General features: G+C 49.5%; 1 protein-coding gene across 3 annotated transcripts in view; it reads right to left on the bottom strand.

Moving 5' to 3' along the window:
• LOC149354248 (pappalysin-1-like) overlaps positions 1–26,224 on the bottom strand; it is a 41,770-nt gene that overhangs the window by 10,920 nt on the left and 4,626 nt on the right. For 2 of the 3 annotated variants that reach the window (XM_089583221.1, XM_089583220.1), the window contains exons 2-13: positions 23,998–24,441; positions 11,595–11,824; positions 9,315–9,706; positions 7,998–8,127; positions 6,276–6,550; positions 4,991–5,136; positions 4,387–4,677; positions 3,767–4,072; positions 2,418–2,695; positions 1,758–1,930; positions 358–486; positions 145–230 (exon numbers count right to left, since the gene is read on the bottom strand). In XM_089583221.1, coding sequence (XP_089439347.1) covers positions 145–230; positions 358–486; positions 1,758–1,930; positions 2,418–2,695; positions 3,767–4,072; positions 4,387–4,677; positions 4,991–5,136; positions 6,276–6,550; positions 7,998–8,127; positions 9,315–9,706; positions 11,595–11,824; positions 23,998–24,385 — 2,824 coding nt within the window. In that variant the 5' untranslated portion in view covers positions 24,386–24,441. The remainder of the gene's footprint in view (positions 1–144; positions 231–357; positions 487–1,757; positions 1,931–2,417; positions 2,696–3,766; positions 4,073–4,386; positions 4,678–4,990; positions 5,137–6,275; positions 6,551–7,997; positions 8,128–9,314; positions 9,707–11,594; positions 11,825–23,997; positions 24,442–26,224) is intronic. The other variant, XM_089583222.1, reaches the window with a different exon arrangement.

Here is a 26,224-nt window from a genome sequence, read left to right as displayed (position 1 = left end):
GTAGTCTCAGCCCAGCCAACACCCTCTAGACTACAGTCTACGTGGAGTTGACCTAGAGCTGTTTTTGCTAATATAGATGCCGGTGGGTCAGTGGATACAAGGCGCGCATAACTTTATAGACATGTGAAACTTCAAGCAGCTTACCTTTACACTTGAATTTCTTTTCGAAGTGGCATTTAGGATCACAGCCGTCACTTGGACATGTATTTCCGTCGTCGCACTCCTCACCTCTGAAATGCAAAATATCAGCCCTGACGTTTCAACTGTGAGCAAATTTGGCGCCGCCCTTACACTCACGACACATTCTCCAATGGTCGTGTAACACTCATATGACAGCTGCAAAGTCACTGCACTCACGGGTCAATATTTCCGTCACCGCAGAAGCCCTGACCGTGTGTGTAGAAAAGAGTGGGCGACAATTCGCTGGCCCTGCTGCCCATCCAGGCCTGCACATGGTATTGGTACACCGCTTCATCTTCGACCTCACTGCGAAAAAACCGACAGCGTCACAGATGTCGTGTTCTACACACCTTAGTTCCTTTTCCCATCGCCGCTAGAGCAGCTCGCAAAAGATGCACTTTAAGTAGGCGTCACCTCTTTCTCTAGCTTTCGCTACGCACAAATATTCGCCTCCATCTTTCTAAAAGTGATCTTTTCGCAAATTCAGAATTTTATTTCTCGTCGTCACTGCTCACGACAATGCACTCTCTAACAGGAATCACTGCGGAGGCTGACACTGGGGCAAGCTTATAGACCGATTTCACTTAAGCTCGTGCGGTGGTCATGATGCTTGTAGTACTTACAGGCTTACCGCCTTGCTGTTAAGCTCAAGGCAGCCTTGAGGCAATAATACAATCATGCCACACTGTGGTTAATGAAGGAGGGTTTCGTCTGTTGCTTTTTTTGTGTGTGTGAAGCACTCAGTGGACGCCGTTTTGAAAGGTGACGCATTAGGAAAGAACTCTACGAGTCCAGTATATACTAATTTTCGACAATGAGATGAGAGATAAAGTACCATTCACAATTCCTTTTGTTGAAATTTTATGTGTCATCAGGAATGCTTGCATACTTCTATATAAGCTGGCTTTGGTACACACGTATAAAAAAGTATCAGGATTTCTTGCCAAACAAGTGCATATCGAACGCATCGTCTTTTCGCCGCCGCGGTGGCTCAGTGGTTATGGCGCTCGGCTGCTGATCCGAAAGACGAGGGTTCGATCCCGGCAGCGGTGGTCGAATTTTGATGGAGGCGAAAGGCTAGAGGCCCGTGTACTGTGCGATGTCAGTGCACGTTGAAGAACCCCAGGAGGTCGAAATTTCCGGAGCCCTCCACTACGGCATCCCTCATAGCCTGAATCGTTTCGGTACGTTAAACTCCCATAAACCAAAACCATTGTATTTCCCAGCAGGCTGCCGAGTTCGCTTCGGGAGCGCCTTTGCGGCGGGTTGTCGACTGTGCGGTCGCATATAACTGCCATGCAGTGTACGACTATCGATATCTTGCGCGGCAGGAGCGGCGTATATATAAGTGAAATCGGTCCCTTATCAGCGAGATTAGCAAGGACCCGCAAGGATAGCGAGCGCCAGTGAATCAAAACTCACGTGTGAACGCGCATTGAGGCCCCGATCCGCTCGCGTCCGCTCCAGCACGCACGACGCTTTTACTTAGACAGTCGACTGCGACAACCTTTTCCGCAGCACCCTTCTTCACGACGCCGACAGTGTGCGTGAGTGCTATAGGAAATGCGTATACGTACACGTCTGTGAAACGGAGGCCATCGGAGAGCTTGGATTCTGACAGCGAGAAGGGTGGCCTGCGGAAAACGCGATAACGGAGCGGCTTGCATGTCGCGCACGACACATGATTTGCCGCCGATGTCACCTGCACTGCATCCACCGCCACCATGGGACTGGCAGCAACCGCGTGGATCTGAAAAAAAAAAGGGGGGGGGGGGGGGGGGGGGGGGGGCTAGTGAAACGTAAACAGAAAGCGGCTGGCGGAGACGAGATGTGCGCCTTGATCTGTGTGTAAAGTTGTAAACACAGTGAGCTCAGCAGCTTTGATTCTGCATGCAAGCCAAATGGCTGGTAGTATCGTAAAACTGTCGATATAGCGAACTAGAATATCTACTGGTAGTACGTACGCACTCTGTTGCGCCCTCTACTCTTTCTATCACTGTACGACATTACGTCAAACCAGGTGTGTCATAACTGCGAACAGCACACGGAAGGTTACTAGGTATGAAAGTGTCGCAGTCACACCGCACTTCCAATCACAGTGCGTATTTAGCGAAAGTAGCACCGAGACTGCTCACACGGAGGCACCGCGACAACCCAGACAAACGCTGTAACTTAAGCACTTCTGCCGTGTCGTAGTGATAAACACTGCTTAGTACGCTGTTCTTATTGGTGCGCACCTTTACGAGTTCTCTGTCGGTGTGCAACGGCGTCGTGAAGGGCATATCGCAATAGGCCGTCACGCCCTTGATGACGTCTTGCGAGCCGTCGGCGTAGAGAAGGACGAGTTCGCGGAGCCCCTGTCGTGAGTTCCAAGGAAGCCAAATGGAGAGCGCCGACGGCACCACGCTGTGTTCAAACTCGAGGGTGAGCGTGCAGTCGCGCGGGTCTTCGCAAGACCCTGCGGCCGGCAGCCATGCGTTGTAGCTCAGCGAGCACACTTCGGCGTCCGGCGGACCTGCACGGTGGCAATACAAGTAAAATATCCTGTAAACTATAGTGGTTCCTTAACAATATACAGATAGCATGATAGCATGGTATTAGCAGGAAGTTGCTCCTCTGCAGCTCTTCATTTTATATCCTAATAAATATGCTTTAAAAAAAGTTGGTTATCGAAGAAAAGTTCATTTGTAACACGTAGCGTTTCTAAATGGTTGCGTCCAAAGTCAGCGTTTAACTTTACGTCATCAGAACATATATTGAAGAAGCACAAAAAGGTGTTTGAGCGAAGCTTGCCAGCGGTTTTTATGAACAGATTTCTTTAGGTACGGCGGTAGCCTTTTCAGGCGTAGCAGAGGCAGCAAATGGTTAGGTGGGCGGACGAGATGATTAAGAAGTTTGCAGGGATAAGGAGGCCACCGCTGGCACAGGACCGGGTTAATTGGATAGATATGAATAGAGGCCTTTGTCCTGCAGTGAGCGTAGTCAGGCTGATGATGATGATGGTGATTATGAATGCCAGCTATGGTGTCCATAAGGAAACGGGTGAATCATGTTGACTAGTTAGATGGTTAATCTAGTTATAACGGTCAACTATCCAATAGTCAATCTTCTGAAGCTTAATCTGCAATTCAGATTTAAAGGTGGCTGTTTCTTCCGACCAAAGACTTCCGGGCTCCGCATGAGCCTGAGCAGCTGCATTTCTATATCTAAATAAGGCCGCCATGCGTAACACCAAACGACCTGAACGCCTCCCATGAATACATGCATCAAGCTGATTAACAGTGCACTTTTTAACCGTCGACCGACCGCACCAGTTGCGATGAGCCAAGAATATATGCGCCTCGGCACTTTAATCGAGCAGCACAAAACTGCCGTCGTTTTTATGCTTCGGAATAGTAATATGCTGTCGCATTATTGAATAACTGGGAGAGGTGGTGAGAGTGCATACGTCACAGAGACTCCGACATGGTGCTCACGGGAACTACCACTCAGCCATCTGTAGCCTGTGCACACGCAGAACGAAAATCGGTCGCTCAGAACGAAATCCGGGTCGATGCGGGGAGCGCAGTGATCGGGGCTCACACACCAGTGGCTTGCTGAGGCTCCCACGAGTCTCTTGGTCCAGCGCCGTCGGCGGCCCGCCGTGCGAATTGCGTGAGGGCGCGGTTGTCGTCGCAGGCGGCGCAGGCTCCCCTTTGCGCGTTGGTCGCTGGCGGCGCCCAGGACAGCGTCACGCTATGGGCATCGGCGGCCACGGGCGCCGGCGCCAGGGGCGGCTGGCCCGGCCGGAACGCCTGGTCGGCCTGCTGCTGCCAACCGCCGTACATCAGGTCCGCGTAGCAGTGCATGCGCGCCGCCTGCTGGGCGCTGAACGCGTTCGTGCATGCGTCGTCTGCGCAGGAAGGAGAAGCCAAGAATCAATCGGCGTTTTCAGCACGCTGTAGTTTCTGACCGCTCAGTGCACTTAGACATGCACCGTGCCTTTGTCATAACCTGGTACCACGCTGACATTTGGGGCTGGCACTTCGCGAATTTATTGCTTCCTTTGCATGCGCATGCCAAAAGAATCCTGGCAGCGACGCGACTTGTCGTGAATGCTCTGAAAAAGGCCCAAGGGAAGCGGTTTTCGAGGTGCGTGGCACCAGCCGTCTAAATACGATGTGCACGTGGTAGCAAGCTCGCCGTCAACAGGATAAGGGATCGTACCGGCGTAGCCCATGTAGTTGCGGAACGGGGTGTTTGAGAAGCGAGGCAGGGCGCACCGAACGGCGGCAGCAGGCGGGTCCTGGCACAGGTAGTTCTGAGGCGTCGGCTGCGTGTCGGCGCACAGGTCTCCCGTGAGCAACGATGCGCGGGCTTCGAGGCACGCGTCATGGCACTCCACCTCGGACACACCACGGTGCACGTGCCACAGGCCTAGTACGTGGCCCAGCTCGTGCACCAGCGTGTGCAGGCTTCCCGGATGGCCGAACTGCTCCGGCTGCACCACGACTCCGCCTGCAGTTCGAAGGAGAGCGCTCGCACCCTTTGCCTCGGGAGCACAGGTCACGCAGCACAGGGGACCGATCTTCGGCTCCCGTACTTAAAAACATAAAAAGGCATGAAACACCTAGAGCATTAGGCAAGCGATATGCCAATGAGAATAAATTAGGCGTGTTCAGAAAAGAAAAAGGTCTATATATTGGCTAAACACTCTAGAATAGCGCTTTAGAATGACGCTAAGATACTGTCTGCACACGCACAACAAACATAAAAGATATATCATAACAGTGTCCGCGCGATTCGACTGTCGTAAACAGATAGAACTCGCCTTGGACTGCAAACACATCCTTGTCCCAAGGGAATGTAGCAATGCCGATAATTTCTCTGTCTGTCCAGTGAGCGAAGAGAACGTTGATATGCACAGAGTTGTCCAGGCCAAGTACTTCCTTGTACTCTTTCACGTCGATGTATGAGCTGCGAAAGAGCAGTAGAGGTTGTGAGGCGACGAGAAACAGTGACTTGAAACTATTTTCATTTGAGAGACGAGCACATACGAATGGGCCACAAAGCCATCTTGCTAGGCTGGTGTCGTTTAAATATGCCTCATCTAGGCGCGTGCGAATATTCCAAACTTTCGAATTGAGAATCGAATATCCTAAAGTTTGATTCGCTGAACGAACCAAACAGTGGAGGTTTAAAGCTACTCGAAACTGTTCGAATACGTTCTCAAGTTACCAAAAAAAAACATGGCCCATTCCGACGCAGCACAGCATGCTGCTGCGATAATCCTCATGTATAATCTTCGATAATCCTTGTTTATAATCCTTCTACACGGCCTCCAAAATCGGTCGACGCGGAAGGGTTATCACTGTCGCGATGCCCAACTTGGAGGCCATGCTCATGGCGTGCGCCGCTCTACGCTGCTGAGGTGTGGCGCTAGTTTATTCGCTGTCATCATGATAGCAAAATATAATTTTCCTGTGTGCATGAGAATGACATGACAGCCATTAAGTTCATAGACTCCTCAGATCTTCGGTGCGCACGGACGTGTTATGGAGACAGAGCACAGTCACAACACGAGATCTGACACCAGCCTTACGGGATCTGACACCGGCGGAGAAAAAGCACGCCGCGGCTGCTGAACGGAATCGACGGTCTCTTCAGAAGCCTGCGGTACATGATCGTGACCTAGCAGCAGTGCGCCAAGCTCGACAGTGTGGTCCCGCAGCAAATGCAAAGAATGCGACGAAAGCGCCTGGTAGTCCCCGAGCTGCGACAGTGCAAGACTGAAGGCAAAGGGCAAGGCCGAGGGGAGACGCGCGAATTAGTTGCCGTAACGTTCCTTATGCTATCGCTAAATGCACGCCAAGGGGTTGCCTGGTGATTGCTGTGAGTTTTTTCACAGCGCTTTTGGAAGTCAAAATGCATCAGTCAGCAAAGACAAACCTTAAGTGCCACTGTCCTTCTATGTCACTCTGAACTTGGTACGAAATGCACAATTCCTGATATTGTTGCCGTTATATTGTCTAACCAAGATACGTCCGTGTTTCGAGCCTGTTTCTAATAAGCCCGCTGCCAATTAGGCACCGCGTACTTTAGAAACAGCCGCTCACCGGTTCGGTGACGCCGGGTCCAAACAGCTGCCGTTGTCTTCGCCCGAGAGGCAGCAGTCTCCGCCGTCCCAGCTGTTGGCAGCCTGATTGCACGCCTTGTGGCAAATGCCATCGCCTAGCATGCCGGGGTCGCATGTCTCCGAGGGCGGGTCGCAGTCGCCACCGTCGCTGGCCACAAGTTGACAATCTGGGTTGCAGATGCCATCGCCCAGATTGTAAGATGGGCACCCTAGGGTTACCTGCCTTCGTCGTAAGGAGCTGTTCAGCACTGACGCCTGCAAACACGTGTAGCGCTGAATGTGTGACAGAAACTGGGCTGGCGCCGCTCTCAGTCGCGGGCCCCGCGTTGATGCGCAGTTGAAGTGTGTGCAAGCGCCGCTAAAATGCTAAACTCGTTGATACCACGTACCACCTGCCGGCCCCTGCGCTGAGGTTAGGTACAAACGCGACTGAAGAAATGACCTCCACCTACAAAACGTCAGGAAACATGCCCCCCCCCCCCCCCCCCCCACCACTTCCTTTTCATGTATTGCTTCCACCAAAATATTATCAGTGACGGAACCAGTATGCAAGACACAAACACCACTCGCAGAACATCCTAAGCATGTATGCGTCTTCACCTGTTAGGCCATTAATGTACCAGTATTACCCCCGAAAGGTTGAGGACGTCGTCCTTATACTTAATAAGTAGTATTGAGGTAGTATGCGTGTACCAAAACAGGTCTCAGTTGAGGGAATATAGACCTTTTCACGACCCTCGGGAAAACCGGTTTTATGGGCTGTGGGGAGAACGTGGGGGAGCTTAATCCTCCACTCTTTCCTGTAATACGAGCACAGCCCAGTGGCCAAAATGGCGGCGCCCATGGACCTCTTTGTGAAAAGGTCTACATAGAATTCGGCTAAAAGAGAGTCTCGTCTAGGCGTGCCAAACCGCGTATAACAAGGCGCAAGAATTGCGTGTATGGCGTCTGAAAGGGATGAGAAGAGTGCATAAATACATGAAACGCTAAGGTGTCCTTTCTACGCACATCGAAACGCTGCGTAAATGCGGAGACATATAGAGAGAGGTTTGAACCGATTCCATTCCACTTATGCGCTAAAATGAAAGTGACACAGGTACTATGACACTCTATACGAACGCTATATATAGTGACACTCTATACGAGCGCTAGTGCGCACAAAGCAAAAACGAGGCATGGAAAAGTTAAAAAAAATTAGCAGGGTCACTTAGGCTCCGCCTTAAGGGTATGACGCGACATCGTTAATGGGCTAATGCCCACATATCTAGAACTGGTCATTCTTTACTCATCATTCACAGATCCCTGGTACTTCTCATACCATTCCTGGTGCAGTGGTTAAGCGATGGCCCTAGGATGGCAGGTGCTGCCACCGGCATGCCTTGTACGACTTAGGTTGCTCTTCCCGAGTCATCAAGCATTACTTTAAGTGCCGCCTGCAACGATGGACAGTTTTCTCACAATCCTGTGGGCAGGTTGCAATGACCCCGCAAGATCACGTGACCTAGGTGGCCATCTGCCTCTTAGTCTGCTTCTCGGGATCTCTCATGGATGTTTCGCCCACGGTCAACGACGCTGACGACGCCGACAGAGGCACCGTATTTTCTGCCACACGAGCTCCCTAACGCTATCGCGTTAATATCAGCTGAGGCATCACGATGACAGTGTAACTGACTATGCAAAGAGAAATAAATGACACGCTCACCTGCGTCAGTTCCCAGGTAATGTTGTATAGCTCAAAGGCCCTGTTCAAGGCTACATGCTGCCTCTGAATCTGCTCTTCCGTTACGGTTGGATTAGAGCCGTCCGAATTCTTCACGTTGACAACTCTATACCTGAAATATGCAAGTGAGGCTGTGTTAGTCACGAAGTCAGCCCCCTTCGTCACTTCTCCTCTTGCTTATTTCGAAACGCTTCTAGCGCACGTTGTAAGTAGTGCTATAGTGGCATACAACTAAAGTCTGCAGCGAAGCTCCACCCACGTTCAGGGCCACCGCACGCAATTCCTCCAGGAGAAAAAAGCACTTTATTGTTAAAACTTTTATTGTTACCTGAACAAGAAGCTAATCACAAGAAAAAAATTATAAGCTCTAGAATTTGGTACCAGGCTTGTTTAATAAAGTCAGACATTAAAAAAAGTTGATTTCCTTTACTGTTTTGATTGCCCTAGCGGAGTAATACAGGACGCCGCGGACAATGGTCCCCTGTTACCGATTGCTGTTGTTGTTTTTTTTTTGTTTAAGTTGTGTTCTACTCTAGGCGAAGTACTGAAATTTGAGAATGGCTCCTTCGCGAAAACGGAGGTTGAGTTAATCTTATAAGTTCAGTACCGTTTCATAACACCAGAGATTCCAAGCAACGAACTTTTATTCCACGTGCGGTAGTTCTTCATGATTGGCCAAATGCCCTCCGCTGTGTCTGCGACACCATCTTTTCGAGGCAGAAATCCTGATAATGGAATTTCCAAGCAAGAGATTCTTAGACTTCCTTTTTCGTAAAGCAAGTGTTCACTAGCTTGTTTTTCGCTGTTACAACCGTGGGCCGCCGCGGTGGCTCAGTGGTGCTCGGCTGCTGACCCGAAAGACGCGGGTTCGATCCCGGCCGCGGCGGCCGAATTTCGATGGAGGCGAAATGCTAGAGGCCCGTGTACTGTGCGGTGGCAGTGCACGTTTAAGAACCCCAGGCGGTCGAAATTTCCGAAGCCCTTCACTACGGCGTCCCTCATAGCCTGAGTCCATTTGGGACGTTAAACCCCCATAAACCATGAACCAGTCTCCGTTGCAACAGTTATTTTTGGACATAAGTAAGAACGAACACCGCGTTCAACAGATACTTGCGAATCAAAACGGAAAGCACATCACAGTCGCAGGAAACACTCAGCAGGGGAAATGAAAAACGTTTCCACATTGAACTGCGCGGAATCTCGACATTTAACGTCGGAAAATACGCCCGTAGACGCGAATGACGAGCCTCACTCTGGCGAGCAGCCAGGACGTCTACCCGCGGCATGCGTGCGATGTACCTGAGCCTTTTGGGCGTCCTGAGCCTCCAGTGGCGCTCGTAGCTAAGCACCAAGTCTGGGTCGTCGCACGCAGTGAACCCGCAGGGCGCCGGCTGCAACTGGACACCCTCGGGTCGTCCGGGAGGGGGAGCCTGCACCAACTGTGCTGCGACGCCTGTCCACTCCCACTGGTCCAGGGACTCGAACTGGTCGACGATGAGCGCGCCCTGGGCATCCTCTGGCTGCCACAAGTCGTGTTGCACCTGCGCCTGCTGTAGTCCACGGCCCCAGATGCGCAGCCGGTCGACGAGGCCCCGGTAATGCCGGCCGCGGGACCCGCCCAACGACAGACTTCGGCACGATGATCCGGACTTCTGGAACATGCTGCCCTTTTGGTCGCTCGTCACGGCAACCTGTGACGGGGAAAGCGGTGGACGTCGGCTGCTCGCAGAGCCTTGGGCATTTATCGGTCGTGTGCATGCTGCATACCATGCATATGTGTCCTTGTTTATAATTTGCGCGCTCGTTAAATGCGATAGCAGCTATGGACTAACTTTGGTCGTTTAGGCACGCGTGCTGGATTTGCCAACGTGTTTTAAACTAGGAGGAGAGGCAGAGACTGCACGATCGAGACAGAGGGCGTCACAGGTCCTCTGACAGGCCTATGCTGGGCGACAGGCCCCAAATTAATTTTTAAATAGCTGGAGATGTACGAGAAGTTTCAATTACAGAATTTTAGAGCGTCAATAGAAAATAAAAGTGGCGTTATATTTGACGCGCTAGCCTGATTGTGCAATCGTTTTTAGCGAATGAAGCGCGCGGAACCCGAAGTGGTCAGAACATCCCGCAACCTCGCAAAGTTTCTGCATGTACTGCTGAATGGAGCGCCCAATTTAGCGCTGCTGGTGTCGCTATCGGAGGGCGCAAGCGATCGAGTCTTGTTCGCTTCTTTTGATTTACGCGCTTCCTTGAGGGTGTGAAAAAACGCCCAGAATAAAGCTACCGAGTATAGTTGGATGTAAAGTTGGGCTAGTTGGGTTACGTTTATTTTAAAATAAAAATACAGCGCGAACAGAGACGACGGACGAAGAAGAGGTGCACAACACAAGCGCTGTCTCGCAACTAAATTTTTTATTCAGGAGGAAAACACATATACAAGCGACAAAAACGGCGAAGTCAGCAATCACATGAGGCAATCAACACATGGAACAAACTCAAAAAGGCAGAAGATTGCACGCGGCGCCCTTTTCTATGACCCATGGCACATCAGGCGTTGTCTAAGAACCGTATCTCCGCATCATATAATGTGATAGATGGTTGGCTGATGCACGCGCTTATTTTTTTCTTTACGAAAAACGCTTCCATAATCTCTCTGGTGCTCTGGTCGCGGTTAGAGATTTTGGAAGCGTTTTTCGTAAAGAGACAAATAAGCGCGCGCATCAGCCAACCCTCTATCACATTATATGATGCGGAAATACGGTTCTTGGACAACACCTGATGTGCCATGGGTCATAGAAAAGGGCGCCCTGCGCAATATTTTGCCTTTTTGAGTTTGTTCCATGTGTTGATAGCCTCACGTGATTGCTGACTTCGCCGTTTTTTCGGTCACTTTTATATGTGTTTTTCTCCTGAACAAAAAAAATTTAGTTGCGAGACAGCGCTTGCGTTGTGCGCCTAGCTCTTCTTCGTCCGTCGTCTCTGTTCGCGCTGTATTTTCCGTTTTTTTTTTTAAACGAGTATAGTTATATAATTCTGGGCTTCTATCGACGGTTTAAAACTATTGATTAACAATTATTCCAATGTTCCAACGATTTTAAAGGTAACTAATGTTAACAAATTATTTCCGAGAAGCGTGTAGTAAAATACACGCCTATTTGCCCTTCACGAACGGCGAAAATGCCGTTTCAGTTTCATTTCTGCAACCCGCATTAGCATGTTCTTCTTTTTTTTTGAAGTCATTGTTTTACCCTGATTACAGAAAGAAGAAGAGGCGCAATAATCACGTGCGAATTCACCCTTAGGACTTGAGTTTTATAGCTCAGAACAGCATAGATAGGCCCATGAGTGGAATATCTGCAACGGATACTAGAGTTCCTTGACGAAACGTTCACAAACATGGACGACTTTCGCTTTACACATTGTCCTTCTTCTACGTGTGTACGCCGTAGCTAGGTGCTCAGGTAGTGTGTTTTTTTTTTTTATTTATTACCCCCTCAGTTCGCGACCCGCTTCACTACCCTCGCGGAAGCGTCCACTGTCTGCGAGCATTTAACATGATCCCATCAGTCGTACGTCAATTACCTGCGCGCCGTTGACGAAGAGGCGGACGTGGGCGCCGTCGAAGGTGAAGGCCACGTGATGCCAGCGTCCCGGTGCGTAGGGCACAGGGCTGCGCAGCACCGACGTCTCCTGCGAGCGGGCCGCCTGCAGGTGCAGCGCGAAGCGGCCGCTGCGCTCTCCGTCGCGCCCTTCGCCGTCCAGCTGCAGCGACCAGCGCTTGCCGCTCAGCGGGGAGCACACGTCGCGGGCCTCTGCGAGGGAGAGGAGGGCGAGAGCCCACGTAGTATACTCAGCGGGACCAGCATCCGACCGTAATGTAACGCCACTACCTGCCGGCGCGCTAAACGGCGAACTAGGCGTATTAAGGCGAAAGCCTTTAATGCCTCATCATCGTCGACAGAAGGTTGCCAGCAGAGGTGTCACGCAGAGGTTGGTCGAAATGGTTATGACGTCAGAGTGCGCGGATTCGCAGTAATGAGGTCGCCCACGGATTCTTGACGCCCCCTTTTGGAGCAGACGACAACTAATAAAGTAGTTGTCGTCCGCTCCGACAGGGGGCGTAAGGCATCCGTCGGTGACCACATTACATACATCATTGCACACAGAGCCATGGATGCAACCGAACTCATCGAAGCATAGTGAGAGTTGTGTTAAAGAAGCAGTCAAAGCCGGCAGTCAAAGTGTGTAGTTGTAATGTGTAGACAAAGTGTGTAGTCAAATAATGCACTAGTACAGCACAAGCAGTCTTGCAGTCAATGCTAAACAGTGCGCCAGGAAAGGTTTTCGCCTTGCCGCACTTTAGAGAGCCAAAGTGCCCCCTGAATTTTTCACTCCACTTTCCAACTCTTGCCGGGATCGCTTGTGACGGGAGCGTGACAAAGCGCTGCACTCATGTGGCGAGGCACGGGTTGAACAGCAGTTTCGGCCGCGAGCAATACGCGAGGAACGTTCTCTTGCCTTGAAGGGTGACGACAGGCATCGACCTGCATTGCTGCGTGCAACCGCAATTGGCTTAGCAAAATGGCACCTCTAAGGTGTATCCGCCTTCGAACATCGCAAGATGTTTGCGTCTGTCGATACTTCACGAATGTTTTAAAATGGATGCTGTAGAATATTTAGCACAATTCAAGGCTTGTGCCAAATGTCGTGCGTCTGCTAAGCATTCAAGGCACACAACAGCGTACAAAGTAAGCCCTTGACGAACTTGCAGGTGAACAGTGAGCACGTTTCGCATGTTAGCGAAAATTTACTGCTCTGTACGGATGAACTTTGAAGTGGGCGTCTGCAAAATATTCATACCACAATTTCTAAAGAGCCCAATGCGATTGACAGCACAACCTGACAAGTGGTGGTCTAAAGCGCACACTTGCGCTCAGCTACAACAAGGCACAGTATGCATGTGCAGTGACATTCCTACCAGTCCACTTAAAAAAAAAATTAATATGCAACAGTAAACGAGCGCTTAAACTCCGCATAGCTGGCAAGCCTTGAGTGATTGCCTGGCCACCTAAAAAATTAGAGCAGTCGCAGCGTCACAAGAGCGCGCTATTGCAATCACACGGCCCCAGATCCCTTGGGCAGCCATTGACAACGCCTCCATTATACATCCTGATCTTAAATTTACCCGTATGCAAATATGGGGGCGATGGCTATACAATAACGTGTGCACTATAGGGCAACTGACGTGAGGTTTTAGAGTTCGACCACCTTAAAGAGGCCGATTGTGTGGCAGCTGCAGGAGAAGCATGCCAAGTCTTTTTAAGCATGAAATGCTTTTAGCTCCCGTTGTCGGCAGTGTGGTGACGTCATGCCGAGACCGAGAGCCATCATCCGGGCACTGAAATCCACTAAATTCCAGTCATCCGGGCTCTGAAACGAGAACATCCGGGCACCGTACGAGACTTAACGAGATTTAACGAGACTCTCTAAGCCCTCCTACGCGACCGGCATGGAAGCGCCGGTTGGTCTCCAAACGAGTCACAAAAAATAACTGCTGCCAGTGCCTTCTCAATGTTTATCAAGATATCAGTCGAGCTGAGCGTTTGATAATGCACGGAATTATAATTTCCGATTTCTAATAACGCGTGCAAAAAGCACATAAATGCCACGATACACTTCGTTCTCATACGTGATCTCTTAGGGGCTTCGCGCATCGAAGCAAAGCCGCGCAGGCGCACAGGGGCCCGGGGGAGAAGCGCTGCGTTCAAAGGGCAAGGCATCGCGCCGAACGGGTAGTGGCGTTCCTCCCTTCCTTTACGGTGCGGTTCGGGTGTCCACCGAGATGGCAGAGAATTACTGCGCCATTTCCTTTCCTCAAAAAACCTTGCGTTCAAATGGCAAGGCATCGCGCTGAACGGGTGGTGGCGTTCCTCCCTTCCTGTACGGTGCGGTTCGGGTGTCCACCGAGATGACATTAGGCCCGTAAACATTTCATGCTTACTCTACTCTCGGTTACGGGAGAGGCAGAGATTTTGACAGTTCGGTTTTCATATAAGTACTTTTATTCTGTTTCGGGCAAAAATCTGTACAGGGGTTTGATAACGACGCTCTTGCCGCCTCCACTGTATCGTTCTGTCTGCTTTGGTCTCACGGCTCATGATGTTTTAAAGTAAGTGCGTAAAATGCCAATTTCTCCTTGCACCAAAACATTTTTCTGTAAATTACACAGCGAAACTCTACCTGTCAACACGTGCCTCGATAGGAAAAACATTTTTGCGGCTTCTGTAAACAGCCGCTTGTGCAATGTGCCTGAAACAATTGAACATTGTTATCTACTGCAAAGGCGCGATTTTGTTTTGGGATATGCTATAGTGGACGCTACAGAAAGATTTTCTCCTAAATTCCTACAGCGTGTGCTACCTTCTTTTATGTCGTACACTTTGTAACGATGATGTAATCGCTAAATAACGCTTCGATGGGGTTGAGGCTTCTCCGCAGCGCACAGCGGCCGGTAAGGAGCCCGATAATGAGGTCGTCTGCAGTGGCGGTTCATTTACAAAGCAGAAATGTTTGCTCGGAGAAAGAAAACTGAAGCCACCGAAGGTCGCGAAGCGTTGTTTGGTGGCATCGAGCGACGCACGGCAAAATGTGGACGAAGGCAGCGAGAACCTAAAACAGCACGAGCATTGCCGTCATCTTCCCCTCCGAAGCTTTCAGGAGAAACCTGAAGATTGTGGCGACTTTAATCGGTGGCTGCGACATCACTTTAATTGCTAGCGCAAAACAATTTGGTATGCTAACCTACAAACTTCATAAATTCGAACACTTTTATCTCGTCGAATGCCAAAAAAGCGTTTCACCTTCCCTTTAAAAACATGTACCATTTAATCAAGTCTCCGGGTCTGTTTTCAATCTACCGTTTGCACACTTTTTACGTGTCCACGTGTACACATGCCGGACGCTAACATCTCCTCCACGTAGCTTCCTCTGTCTACCCTCTGTCTTGTCTCCACCTTTCCCTCATTAAAATTCCTTTCTCTCTCTCTCCTCTGTCTTGGTCACTAGTTGTTCGCTATGGCTGGAGCAGCCGTCGCCTCCTCCATGGGATGCCAGCCTCTAGAAATCTCGCAGCCTTGAGGAAACGAATTTGCTGAAAAAGGGCGGAACATTTCACAAAATGCTGCTAGCCGACATCCTGGTCGAACAGTGTTCCAGCCAAGGGACACAAATCATCATCACCAATCGAGGCACATCTCCAAATAGACGCATTAAGCTTTCTCTCCACAGTAAAGGCAGGCCGACGCGGCAAAGTAGGGCGACTGTGTACCACAGAAGGTTGTCTTCAAAGATCCTTGTGCAGTGCTACTGGTGTAACTGCTCGTTATCCTTAGATTCCCACAAGTGCCTACAGCAGGAGTCTTGGCATTGGCGTTACATCGCCTGACACGCTTTCGCGGCCTCACGCGCAAGCTCTCTGGCCCACTTTCTAAATGTACTTCAGTGTCCATCACTGCCACCACCCATGGAATCGTTCAAGATAGCGCCGAGTGCCGAAATCTTCCGCGATAGCCGGAGGAAGGACAGCGCGGGAGATACAGGCGCACTCTCTGATCGCCTGCTCTCTTTCAACACACAGAGAGCGAAATGCAGTCCGTCGAGTTTAGCAACAAATACTGACTTCCTCGAGCCACAAGGCAGTCTCGAAAGCCATCAGACCGTCGACAGACCAAGGACGTTCTATAGTGGGCAATATTTTTAACGTTTACAGATTTCTACTTAACCCTTTAACCGCAAATCCCAGGCTGTACTTGTCAAGGGAAACTATCAATATCGCCAATGACGAGTCACACTCGTCTGGTCCAATGTCGCGCTGCCCCCATGGCTGTCTGCACGACAAAGAAGAATAGCCGCCGCGGTGGCCCAGTGGTTATGGTGCTCGGATGCTGACCCGAAAGACGCGGGTTCGATCCCGGCTGCGGCGGTTGAATTTCTTTGGAGGAGAAATTCTAGAGGCCCGTGTACTGTGCGATGTCAGTGCACGTTAAAGAACCCCAGGTGGTCGAAATTTCCGGAGCCCTCCACTACGGCGTCTCTCATAGCCATAGTCGCTTTGGGACGTTAAACCCCATAAACCAACCATAAACCAGCCAAAGACGAATTAAAGTCGGCAGTCGTTTTGGTTGCAATTTTCAACACCAGAGGGCGGTAGCTGTAGCAACCGTTAGCCCCTGCACCATCATTGCTTTCCTGTTTATAAAGGAAAAATGGTGCCGGGGCTCAGTTTTGGAAATGCGATTCTGTGCCTAAGGGCACAAGTTCAGTCGAGATCAAAAGTAAATCAGAGAGCTGTTGGAAGGTTAGCACTACGTGCCCACGGCAAAACCGAAAATGAGGCATTACAGAGGGACATGGGCTGGGCATCGTTCAACGCACAGGAAGCTCAGAGTAAAATATTATACGGGGAACGACCTGGAGAAACCCGACGATAGCAGGTGGGCAGCTAGGGTGTTCAAATACTTATACAGAAAGAGCGTTGACAAGTGGCGGACAAGGACTAGTCGCATGACAAGTAAGTATACAGGAAACAAGGACTGAGAAATGACCAGCTTTAAGCGACAGGTGAAAAAACCAGAATGTAAGAACCGGAAAAGGCAGATCAGGAAGGAATCGTTCTATGATAACTCAGGAGGCCATGCCCTACTCTTTGAAGCTAGACCAGGTGTCTTAGAACGAGAAGCTAGAAAAAGAAATTTAACCATGAAGGTGGTGCCACATGCGCAGTATGTGGTAAATCAGTAGAAAAATATTGAACACACTATACCAGAATGCGACAGTATCCATCCCAATGTCGACGCAGGCACTATCACTCTCCCTGAGGCCCTAGGGTTTTGAGATAACAATGGTCATGTGAGTGAATCTGCTGTCGAAGTTGGCAAAAAGCGATTTGAAGACTGGTGGCCCACAAGCAAGGATATGACGTAGGGTTACAAGTGCAGGATTAAAAACTGCATTTAGAGGCAATGGCGAATGTATAGATAACAACGTTAAATTTGACAGATTGCTTAAAGAAATATACAGAAAAAAAAGCCCAACATGGTGACAACCGCCACCATGCCGTTTCAAAGAGGACGCTCCCATCCACCCGTCCGTCCGTCCGTCCGTCCGTCCGTCCCATCCCATACCATCCACTCGTTTTGCGTTTAATCAGCAGTCATTTTCGCCAAAAATAGCCAAAACAATTTGGCGATTTCGGTACGTTTTACGATAAATAAATTAAATAATTTGGTTGTTAAAGTATCTCTGACTTTGGGACCCTCGTCTGTATACAATCACGCCTGTATCAGTTTTTGCAACAAATAAAGTTTTATTTTATTTGATAAAAAACTGTGAGAAATACTGTAGCCACGGTATGCGTAGGTGGATTGTACAGCAAGGCGGACATTATGCACGTGATAGAGATGAATTATTAGACGATTAATTAACTAAACTTAAAATATAAACTTTTTATTTTTGATTGTAATTGTGATTATTTGTGATTGTGAAATCGAATGCCGTCAGCATCGAAGATGAGCCATGTTTCTAATTTCCTTTATTGGCAGTGTCGTTCGAAAAATCGGTTGTCAAAAAAACGCGTTTGAAATTCAAGCTCCTTGAGCTGGCTCTTCCGCGGTGCACATTAATAAAATGGCATTGCTTTCATTTTTTTATGCAGTAAATACAGACCCCGTTTGTGTATATGACGCAGAATCAGTTAATGGGATTTCGGCGGCGACACTACGCGCAGCGACAGAATTTTATACATCTGCAGCGCGGGAAAGCCGTCTCAACGAGCTTTGAAATGCGTACTTGTGAGGTCCGATATTTCGAATCACATTGTCGATAAAGAAGAGCCACAGCAGTGGCCCGGGACATATTTACCGCACTCCATAGCGCTACGATCTCAAAGTGATAACCGGCCGCGCTCAGGCGAGCAGTTTTGCGGAGCCAACGCCTCCAGTATATGCTGCGTAGCAGATTCTAGGAGAGCGCAAGAGTTGTTATCCCGAATGCGGGGCGTCGAGCAGCTGGGCAAGCGCTCACTCGCTTCGAAGAACACGCGCCGTCTCTCAGAGGCTAGGAAATCCCTATGTGACGTGTCCTGATAATCCCCGATAGGCAGCGCCTCTAGCCGACGGCAAACATTCCGGCAGTCTTTCTCCGCGCATCCATGATACGGCCCGAGTGCGATACGGCCGAGTAAACGTCCGTGAACTCGCTGAAACCGGCCCAGGATCTCTGGAGAAAAAAGATGGGGAAAGAGGAACAAGTGAAAGTCATCGCAGAGCGTCTCTCTTCTTCTCTGAGAGTGACGCAAGCGGACGGAAGAGTTGCCACACGCGTCTGCTGAACCACGCCTGGATCAAATGCGCGCAGCTCTCACGCACCCGGCCCGCGATTGCGCGAGCGTGCGGCGGCAGGATTCCAGCCCTCGTGGACTCCATGCAAACGCGACGAGTGCGAGAAGAGCGCAGATTACAGGACAGCGCAAGGGTACACCATCTATCCGTCGGTTGTCTGCCCTCCAAGATTTCTGTCTGCTGACTGACGCCATGTGCATGCCAGTAAACGCGTCCTGTTGCAAAACTCACTACAGCACGCTGGCAAGTGGTCCTCGTGGAAACTCCTCACTCATGACCTCTGAGCCTGTGACTATTGCTTCACAGGAAGAAGAAAAATGGAAGGAGACAGTCTGAATCCCGCACTACGGAACTTGGTTGCTTGTCAAAGCAAATTCGTTCGGAAATTACGAAGCACCGTTTTGTATCATATAGAGCAGCTCACTTTATGCGCGTAGGAAGGCATTTGTGAACGATGAAGCACGACCTAGAATTGATTAAAACGCGTGTGTGGTCTCCTCCAAAAGTTTACTGAACGTGAACGCTAAGGTGTTAAAAAGAAAATGCCGGAGAGTGCGTAGTTAGGCCAGATGCGAATTAGGTGCGCTAGCAGTTCGGTTTTCACTTCGGTTCCGGTGTTCAGGTCCGGTGTTCACGGATGGAAGTTGTTTGGGTAGCGATAGTGGGTCAATGCCCCAATATGACGAATTGGTCATTCTCTACTTTACATTCACGGATCCCTGGGAGTCCTCGTATCACTCCTGGCGCAGCAACGGTGGAGTTTGAGCGACCCAGGTTTCTTTTTCCCGACCAACCTGTCTGCCGAGACCAATCATTAATTTAACTGCCACCTGCCCCGGTGGTCAGTTTGCTCACAATCCGGTGGGCAGGTGGGCAGCCTGGCACAAAGCGGGCTTCAGACAATACACACAACGGCTGAATTCGGGGAATGGCCACTATAGAGTAAGCGGTAGCGCACTAAAAACACTTTTATTGCCGCGTTAATACGCACCTTAGAATTCAGAGCTAAGCAGAATCGGTCGCATATAGACGACTGCAAGTTGCGCTCTTCATTCCTGGGCCAAGATTTTCCGTGGCTCCCATGCTCCGTAAGCGCTCGGAATACAGCTGTATTTTCAGATTGCACTCCTCGGACTATACACGTTTAAACATTATTTTGGGCTGTGTGTATGGCATACAAGTGAGCACTCAATAGTATTTTTATTTTCAAAGTCAACGCGATTTTCACTATCACATCATTTTTGTTTGTCGTACTTGCACTGCGCTTCCGTTTAATATCGAGCAACTGACTAGTTGTAAACGCGCTGGTATCATGATTTCCAAGAAAATGGCTCAGGCGAGTTGTCTGAAAATAAAGCAGATAGCTGATCCCAGCCAGCCGTAGGCTAATCATATAGGCGCTTGACATAACGCATACACGTGTCTTATTGGTATCAGCAGCGGGGACCGCAATGTGCTGAAGGGTGTTTAGCCCCGCAAGCAGGAGGATAGGGAAGCCAGAGCAGTAGAAACATGGTTGCAATGCCTCCGGAAAGAACACAGGTCACCGCGCTGTGTCCCCCTTGCAACTAACGCAACTAAAATTTTCTTGCAGGTCTATCCGCGCACTGTGACTTTTCGTAGACTACATAATATTTTGTCTCTTCTTTTTTAACCTGCATCGGGCTCCGCGAGCTATCCAGTGGGTGTGTACTCTAGTCCGGGTATTACGGTATAGATACAAAAGTGGCGAATACATTATATTAGGTCGTTTGCTGTTGTTTTTTTCGTGGCTCGTATCATCGTACGTGGCACTATGACCCTGGCCGCGTAAGGTAAAATTCATAGCCTATCTCGTCGTCAAGAGTAAATGTAAGCATGAAATGCAGTGTGGGACAGGCGTAACATATTCCAGGACGGCTCACGGAAGGTGGTAGCAGCGCTCGAGTAGGAGCCGTTATCATCAGGCATTTTTCTTTTCTTAGCGAGCGGCAGCGCACTCGGCTTCCTTCGCCGCTTTTTGAGCGTGGCGAACACGGCTCGCCACGTGTCGAAGGGGCGGAGATGTCGCAGCACGTGCTGCATAGTACGCTGGGAGATTTGTGCCATCGCTTCAGAGGCAACAACATTCGCCTCAGCCGGACGCCGCTATGTGGTCGCGGTAGTACAGAAGAACCCCAGGTAGTCAAATTTAATCAGGAATCCTCCACTACGAAACTGCATTCTTCCTGTTTTTCTTCTTTCACTCCTTTTTTTCATTTAATCCTTCACGGCACGTTTGAGGTGTACACGAGAAGTGAAGGTACTACGCCTTTCCTTTCCACAAAACCAATTTTTCTCTCAGCGATCTTCGTAAACGTACGTGGCGTAGAACGAACGGATGACAGGCAATGAAAACGACGATACTCAAAGCACACGGCGAATGGGTGTCCGTTAAATATGCAGCGCTATAGGCTACGGTGATGACCGGACTGCTCGGCTGGAGATAATGTCCAGTGGCCCCGCTGTGACCAGTACGAATAAGATAATCTCTGCGTTTAAGAACTATTACAAGACCTTGTTCAGTGGTTGTTCAGAAGGTTGTTCTGTTACTGATGGCCCCTTCATGCGCCAAGAGACAGAACTAGCGGTTCATCTGTTACCTCTTCATCTCATTCATTCACTTCTCATTTTATTACCTTAAGAGCCCCCAAGAAAAGCTATCACATAAGGGGTGAGAAGTATTGGGCGAACATTGTTATGACAGTACAGATTTCTTTGCACTTTCACTGAACTTAGATAAGCTGGTCATGAGAGCAATATCGCTTGGAAGGCTGTTCCAGTCTAAAACGCCTTGTCCTACTGCATTTCATGCGAAGTTTACAAAACTTTGTGATTTATTCTCGCGGCTGTCGTGCTGCAGGTTTTCGCGGTGACTTTCGATGTGGAGGCCCTTCCACGGTCCTTTGCGACTGAATTACGGTCATAATGCCTAAGAGTAGTGACAACGAAAAATTGCGCCTTGTGGAAGGCTACAATCCTACCGCGTTGGCAGATGTGGACTCCAAAATTTTAGCTAAACTTTAATAAAATCGTCTGCAATACGCGATGTCAGTTTTCGTTGACCCTCACCAGACATGCGATTTGAGAGCCCGTTCCATTCAATCTAATGGAACAATTACACGCACAATTCTCTGATGTTGCTCCTGTTCTCTTGAGCAGCTTGCTTTTCTTCTAATCGACCTTGCGAGGTCATTTGATCGTGTCCACCATTAATTTATTTTTACTCTATTTAGAGCGCGCCAATGTTGATGTCATACGATTGATGTCATACGATTTCTCGCTGCACATGGCATACATCTGCTGGTCAATTTCGAGGCTAGCTTTCGACAGGGATTACGACCGACTACTTGTGAACTCACGATGTACCTTTCTCCAACTTTCGTTTCATAATTGTGATGCAACCGTTCGTCTTACAGCGTTCCTGGTGGTGCCATACTATTTCTCGTTGCACATAGTATACAGCTGCTAGTCAAGTTGGAGTTAAGCTCGCGACAGGGATTCCAGGCGACGAAATGTAAACTCACTAGGAGACATTCGTGCTTTCCCCTTCACAGCACGTAAGCAGTGTTAAGTGCCCTTTGATTCTTTTTCTTCTGCTTCCTCCAATTCGGACAGAAAAGTTCGAGTGTTTCGGATAATTCCGAATTCCTGTTCTTCTCCAGGTTCGGGCTAATGTTGTTCTTCTGGTTTGGCTTCATATTCTCCAGCTTCGGACTATGTTCGCCCGAGTTCGTCGAGAATGGGAGGTGAAAGCATTTTCCTTGACCTAAATTTCCTTAACGTTTTGATGCCAAAATTTTTACCTTGTTATTAAAGCAGCTCCAAGCTATGGCAATAACTCCTTGAGTGCAAAGAAGCACATATTTTGTCAGAAAAAAAAAATCTTGACTTGAACTGCACACTAAGAAGTTTTTTTCCTGATGAGTTTCTCTTTGTTATCCTTAATCGCACGTTCACAAGCAATTGCTAGGCGATATAGATGCAATATTATGCTTCTTTGCTCTCTTCAAAAGTGATAGAAATGAGATATTTAGATATTTGTAGTTGTAAAATATCCTTGTGTCAGGTGACAGTCACTCGTGGTTCATCTTTGTCGTCAGCGTGCCATGGCTAGTCAACCGGCCTCATTAAGCGTGTTTTTTAACAGAAAGAAATGAGAGCAGCGTTCTGTTCTTTACGTTTTAAAATTCAAAGGCCCTTTTCTTACAACAGATGCAACAGAAAGGTCAAATCTGGCGTAGTGTGCGAGAAAGAAAGTAATATGTGTGTTGCCCCTAGGCAACACTGGGCATCAAAGAGTCAACTGACCCGCCGCGATGGCTTAGTGGCTATGGAGTGTGGCTACTGAGCGCAAGGACAGGGATCGAATCCCGTACGTGGCGGCCACATTTAGATGAAGGCGACATGCAAAAGCACGTCCGTGTGCTGTGCTGTTACAGTGCACGTTCAAGAACTCCAGGTAGTCGAAATTAATCTGGAGCCCTCGACGACGGCGTCTCTCACAGCCCATGTGTCGGTATAGGACGTTAAACTACACATACACTGTAGCATACCTAATTAATTAAATAAATAAATAAAAAGGACCAATTTTGCAAGATCATTATGCGTTTATATCCAAACCAGGACCAAAGAACTAAAAGTGCCAATGGTCCCTAAAAAGACAAACCATTACTCCCTCGGAGGGCAATTACGATGGGACGTCACCCATAGATACTCTCCACACTGAGTAACCGTTCGTCGCAGAGACTAAGTGATGCAGCTCGTCCCACTCTACCCATCTTTGACACAGAGCGTGGTTTGAACCATTACCCTCTTTTCATGCCATTACAGCAGGTCGGTCTGCTGCGCTGCCCACCGCAAAAATAATATAACTTCACTAACCAGCGCCCTCACCCTGGAAGAAAGAAGAAAGCGTTCGCGAGTGCATCATAAATGCACCATGAAGAAGACATGGTTAACTTAAAGATTCAGCGTCCTGCGTGACTGGTCCAGCTTCAGAGGCCTGTCGCACATGCTGCCCCAGGAAGCCGTGCGCGCGCTTCGTTAGGCATTTCCTGGCAGCCTCCAGTATACGCCAGTGGTGGCGAGAAGAAGCCTCATAAACGAGGGAGTGCTCGGAGAGTAAGGGGCCGAGTGGAGAAGCGATTGCAGAAGTCAAAAGTTACACAAGAGATGAGAGCGCGTTGACGACATCTTTATCATAATCTAGGCTCCTGGCCAATGTGAGGAAACAAAGCTGAGGAGAAGCGTGTGAAAATGAGACAATCATTGTCAGTGTGGGTTCCTTATGACTACCGCAGCCCGTTGATTGCTTGGTTTCCCTTCCATAGAAACTGCCACCACAGCCATCCGACCGGATGAGAGCGTCATCACCTCGCGCATGTGTGTTGCAAGCTGCCCCAGGTGTCTTTAGTTAGCGAGACGGTTTCTTTTACCTACGTTCCCTGAGTGGGTTCTGATATTGGATCACAGTATTAAATTCATGCTATGAAATAAGAAATGGCGACGAAAGAATTTCGCTCGCAACAACCTCTGCCGACGTGGCCCGTCCCGACCGATGGTCTCACCGAGGATGACGGCTTCCCGGTGCTGCCCGCCCTCTGGCCGCGTCCACAGGGCCACGCTGAAGTGCCGCCATGGAAGGCGGCCGCTCTCGGCACCGTCAGCCGCCGTCAGGGTGCCCGTGGCCGCCACCAGGTACGCGGCCCGGTTTGCTTCCGGGCTCGGCTCAGCCTGGCGCGTCTGGCGCTCGCCGGTAATGCGCGGGGAGGCGTCAACCACAGGCGCTAGACCCACGGGGACCCGAGCCGCCGATCCCGCGCTGCTGCTGCAGCGGGACCAGGCCTGGCGCTCGAGCCTCTCGCGAAGCGCCGAGGCCTGCTGGCGCTCGCGCGCGACGCCCAGCGCCGCCGCGCACGCCGTCCACAGCAGGGCCAGCGCGGCGGCCACTCGCATGCTTGGGCTTGCAAAGGGCTCACCGCCTCGCCACGCCGCCTGCAGGGCCGCCGTTCCTGGAGAAGAGGACGCAAGACAGCTGGAGGCAACCCCGTCATGTTCGGAAAGAGGTAAAGAGTTGTCGGCTGGTGCGACAAAGGGCCAACAAATAGGTGGTGGCGGACGAATTCTCCGCAGGTGCAGCCTTAGGTAACATCGAGCAGCCTTCATTAACAAATCAGTGATGTTCACGTCAGGCGCCCGCAATGAACCGTTGCGCACGGTTTGATTAAAGACCCTTTTCCCAGGTCATTCACCCCAGAGAATGCCGAGCACCAGGGAGAGAGAAAGCTTGTATTCAATGGAAAGCCGGCAGGAACACGCGACGGCGCTGGGGGTCGACAGAGAGACAGAATGTGATTCTTGAGGGAAAGTTATGTGGGGCATGTAACGGTTCATCGAGCTAAGTGGTGCCATCGCAACTGCGCCAGGTTGATGTATAGGAAATGGGGATTAAAACAGCAGGAAAGAGCCGCAGAGCATCGCGGTGCGTGGTCGGCTGAGGACACTGTCCGACCTGAATACTGACCTTTGAAGAATGAATTCAGCCACGCGGGCGGCACACAGAGGCACTGAGCGCGTTGTGGCGCTTCGTATTCGAGGCAGCCACAGCCGACCACTATTAATTCCCTAATGCGGACTCGAGCTAACCATGTAACAAAGATTTTTAATTGAGTTAATTGCTGGAGTGGGGAAGAAGATTGGGGCACGGAGGGGAAAAACAACCTAGCACCTCCCACATGCGAGAGAGAGAAAGTGAGGGTACTGCGAGGCGGATGCTCGAGCCACTGGGCCATCGCAACGATGTTCACATGCGGCATCCGTTGTGAACATCAAGAGAAAGTACTGCATTGTCACGGTCGGCACACACCGTCCTCCAAGGCGTAGTCTTCTTAGCCATGCTATATTTTTACACTTTCAAGGAAAATAATGCAACTGTAATAACATCATTACGACTTTTGTTTTAACTCACCAATATCTCCGCTCATATGTCCCATATATTTGCCCCAAACAACCGACCTAGGGATAGATAAACCACATTATCTGGCAACTCCGTTTTAGTCACCAAGGAGGGATCGAGCTTGTTCCACCATGGCCATCCGACTAGTCCAGGGCAACCAGGTGCTCCAGAAGGGTGGTGGTGGTAAAGAAAGTGGAGGGATTGTACCTGGTGAAACTTGGTTCATGTTATCTTACAAATTTAGCTACAAATAGGAATTAACCAAAAGGACCCTATGACCGCAACACGATAACATTATCCCCTATATATATATAAATATATATATGAGAGAAGCCAACAGCCACAGAAACCAAGGAGCACAGGGGATTTTTTAATATATTTATTTTTTTGTGGTGTTGATCAAGTAAGAATATTACTGTCGCTTAAAGCTAATTGATTAGAAAAGCAGAAGAATATATATATATATATATATATATATATATATATATATATATATATATATATATATATATATATATGAGAGAAACCAAGGGACACAGGGGATTTTTTTAATTTATATATTTATTTTGTGCTGTTTGCTTAATTGCTTAGCGAGGGCCTCGGTTCTGGCAGCCTTGACGCCATAGGAAGCATAAGAGGGTTCTCACACAGCTTCCACCCTCGTCATTCTATGAAGTTCTACGTCACATCTGCGGTAACTTAGGACGTGCTACGTCCGCCGTTTAAGAACGTGGGTGGCGCTGATGAACACTCCAAGGTTAGGTTATTCGTAAACATAAATACCCCCGAAAGCAGCAGATTTGACAGCCGTCGCCGTAGCTCAGCGGTAGAGCACCGGA

The sequence above is a fragment of the Amblyomma mixtum genome, chromosome 3 (genome assembly GCF_055824585.1).
Source record: "Amblyomma mixtum isolate Tamu chromosome 3, ASM5582458v1, whole genome shotgun sequence".
Classification (NCBI taxonomy): Eukaryota; Metazoa; Arthropoda; class Arachnida; order Ixodida; family Ixodidae; genus Amblyomma; species Amblyomma mixtum.
This window is presented reverse-complemented; position numbering and strand designations above follow the sequence as displayed.